The sequence below is a fragment of the Hevea brasiliensis genome, chromosome 6, assembly GCF_030052815.1.
Source record: "Hevea brasiliensis isolate MT/VB/25A 57/8 chromosome 6, ASM3005281v1, whole genome shotgun sequence".
Taxonomy (NCBI): domain Eukaryota; kingdom Viridiplantae; phylum Streptophyta; class Magnoliopsida; order Malpighiales; family Euphorbiaceae; genus Hevea; species Hevea brasiliensis.
The window spans coordinates 15,816,904-15,820,549 of NC_079498.1; the positions used below are offsets into that span (position 1 = coordinate 15,816,904).

Here is a 3,646-nt window from a genome sequence, read left to right on the forward strand (position 1 = left end):
AATTTAATTTTGATTATTGATTATAATAAATTTTTCACCATTATAAATAGTTAAAGAGCATTTATTTTACATATAACAATTACATATAGATCTATCTACGAAAGGAAATTCTTGTTGGGTTATAAATTAGGCAAATCAATGGGCATTTATAAGCGGTTCATAAACAACTCTAACCATAGAGTTGATATAAAATATAGCTGATAATCTTATTAGCTGTTTGAATATTTATCGGCTATTAGTTATATCAAATTACTGAATCAAACACCCACTATGCGTCTTAATTTTGAAAAGGAAAAAAAGTTCAAATATGCCCTAAAATTTTATGATAAGGTTTAAATATAGCTATTATTAAGTTTTTGGCCAAATTAGTCCTCAAAATTTTTGTTGGTAAATTTAAGTTAACTCTATCATAATAAAATATTAATTATAATAAAATTAATAAAAGGAGAAATTTAAGAACAACATGAACAAAAACAGTAATTAAGAAGAAAACCAGAATGCAAAAACTAAAAACATGAAGAATAAATCAAGCAACTAAGAAAAAATCCTAGAAAAAATATCAACAAAGTTAATCATCAACAACCATTTGAAAAAAAAAAAATGAAAAATAAAATAAAACAGTCAATCACACTCCCCACCCCCTCCCCCCTTTCATGTTTTTATGCCTGACGCCCCACTCCCTCTTTCCTCCAAATGAGAACTAGCAGCCCTCCAAGAAAAATAGCCAAAGTTGCTGGCCTTGCTGCGGCCGGTTACAACTACGGTGAGGCTAGCAACGACGCCAGTTCACAAATACATGGGATTAACTAGATTGGGAGGGATTCACAAATATTGAATTTGGACTATAAATTAGTCGAATCAAAACTTATATGACACTTAAGTTCTGAAGAATAATATAGACACTATAATCGTAAAGAGAATATAATTTAAATTATACATTTTATTGCCTATTTAATAAAAAAAAATTAACTTTTTTTAATAAATTATTTATAAAAAAATAATTTAATTAAATTTTATGCAATCTATTATTTTTAAATGATTTTTTAAATTAATAAGAATTGAATTCATCTATTCTAAATATGAAATTAACTAAAAGAAATTTATTGAATTAAATTATTATAAAATTCTAATTCCCAAAGGGGAATATGCTTTTTATAAAAAAGAAATAATTAAGCACTGAGAATCACATCAGTTGAAGAACTTGGTAATATAAGAAGAGCTAAATATCCCAATTTCCATTCACTTAATTCATGCAATTGGCTTATTCTCTCGTCTTCTGGATAAAAGGGTTTTCACAAGATCATCTAATGCTTTTACAGAGGACCCAATCTCTTCCCCTTCCTCTGTTGCTGATGCTCTCATTAGCTTTCTAATCTCCATGGCCCTGTTCCTCATATCATTACCTTTACCTTTTGGTTCAATTACCAAGTCTACCACCTTCTTCACTTCCTTCCAGGTTATATTGCTTTGCAGTCCTCTTGTCAGCTCCACACTAACACCCATCTCTTCCGCCAGCATTTTCGAATTATATGCTTGTTCTGCTGCCAGAGGCCATCCTATAATAGGCACACCTTGACTTAAACTTTCCAGTACTGAATTCCAACCACAGTGGCTGAGAAATGCTCCAGTGGACTTGTGTGACAGAATCTCCAATTGGGGTGCCCAATTGCGAACCAGCAACCCTTTTTTTCTGTTGTTGATTAGCTCTTCGAATCCTTCTGGTAGCCATTCTGCTTTAAATTCAGCTTTTCTGTCAAAACCAACTGGTGGCCTTATGACCCAAATGAAAGGCTTTGAACTTTCTTCCAACCCAATTGCCAATTCCATCATCTGGGAGGGACTAATGCTGTTTTGTGAACCAAAAGAAATGTAAAGAACTGAACCTGGGCTATGTAAATCTAGCCATTCCAGGCAGCTCTTTGTAGAGATCCCAGGTTGCTTCCCAGCACGCTGAATACTTATGCTTGAACCTGAAAATGAAATGGATGAACCATTGAGCACAGCAGGTGGAAGAAGAGGTCCAATAGTCCAAACACTAAGCTTAATGTATTTCCTCAACCACTCCAATGCTAGAGGCTCAATTTCCTCTGCTGTGTTGCATAAAAATCCGAAGGACTGCAAAGAAAGTGAAATCTGTGGTTGCATAAACTTGGACCATAAATCAGTACCATCTGCGTTTCTCAAAAATTGATGCAACTGAGTTATATGAAAACGGCAGCTATCAGGAAATCCCGGCAGATGAAACTTATCGGAACCAGCTTGCCGGTGAGGAAGATTCAACCACAAAGAAATATAAGCTAAGGAGCCATAGGCGCCGCCGGTAGAGAAGCTCAGATTAACAGTACCTACACTTTTGGCAACTTCATTTGCCCATCCAAAGAAAACATCTGATATTACACAGAGAGGAGGCTTCCCTTCTTTAGCTACAATATCAGATAGAAGACAATGAACTGGGTTCTTAAGACCTGTAGATGCTGTGAAAAATTTCCCAATAAGGTCTAAAGGCAAGTTTTCAGAGTTTTCAGTGTTGGCGGGTAGGCCATAATCGGCGACGGAGAAAGGAAGCTCGACGAGACAGATGTTGGGTTCAGGTGGGGATGAGGAGGAGTTGATGGTGGAACGAAGGTATTGAATGTTGAAAGGGGTATTGGCGATGGTGACGGTGAAGCCAGTTCTGCGGCGGATTTGCCTTGCTAGAGCAAGAAAAGGTATGAGATGTCCATGAGCCATGAATGGTAACATCACAATGTGTTCATTCTGAGATCCCATTTGAAGAAACTTTTCTTGTGTTTAATTTGGCTCAAAGATTTTGTTTTGATCGCCAATGAATAGAAGTAAGAAGAAGAAGAAGAAGAAGAAGAATTAATTGCCTCTCCCTGAATCTTTCGTGAAATGAATGGTGAATTTTTATTATATAGATTGAATTTACATAAAAAAAATTATAAATTTAAAAAAAATATATATATGTGTGACTTATTGAGCACTAAAGACTAATTTCTAATATTGGAAGCAGCCATAGCCAAATCTCAAATTCTTTGATAATAAAATACATATTTTAGAGTACTAAATTATTTTTTTAGTTATTTTTATTATACACAACAAAATATATTATTTATAATTTTTTTTTGTTTTCTTTTAGCAAAGTTTAGGTTTGTCCTGATTGATTTTAATGTTTGGTTTTAATGGTTTCTAATATTAAAAGATTAAATTTAATTTCAAAAATTGAAAATTAGATATAATTTTCAATTAGTGAAAACATTTAATATTTTCTGTTCAATTGATTTTATATATATATATATATATATATATATATATATATATATATATATATATATATATATATATATATATATATAAAACAAAATTCACCTTCTAACTTTGATCTTCCAAGTCTCAAAATACTCACTTGACACAAATAATTCTCCCTGAAAAGAATTTTTTTTTTAATTTAAAAAAAATCATTTACAAAATAAAAATCAGGTCAAAACTTAATCTAATTTCATGAGAATTGATTTTTTTTAATATGATTTATTTCAAAAGAAAATTTTTGTTTGAAAATTAAAATTAAAATATTATTATTTTGAAAATAATTTTAATAGAATTCAATTAAAAATGATTGATAATAAAACTTAATGTCTATTTTTAT

The 3,646-nt window shown here is 31.6% G+C and overlaps 1 protein-coding gene across 1 annotated transcript; it reads right to left on the reverse strand.

The window, feature by feature from the left end:
- Nucleotides 1–1,085: 1,085 nt before the first annotated feature.
- LOC110667774 (UDP-glycosyltransferase 92A1) lies at nucleotides 1,086–2,890 on the reverse strand. The gene has a single exon (XM_021828745.2). It carries the CDS (start codon nucleotides 2,767–2,769, stop codon nucleotides 1,249–1,251), a length of 1,521 nt encoding a protein of 506 aa, XP_021684437.2. The 5' UTR covers nucleotides 2,770–2,890; the 3' UTR covers nucleotides 1,086–1,248.
- Nucleotides 2,891–3,646: the final 756 nt, after the last annotated feature.

What these genes read in the sequence shown, in the direction of transcription:
- LOC110667774 (XM_021828745.2), bottom strand. Translation starts at nt 2,769, where the DNA reads ATGGGATCTCAGAATGAACACATTGTGATGTTACCATTCATGGCTCAT.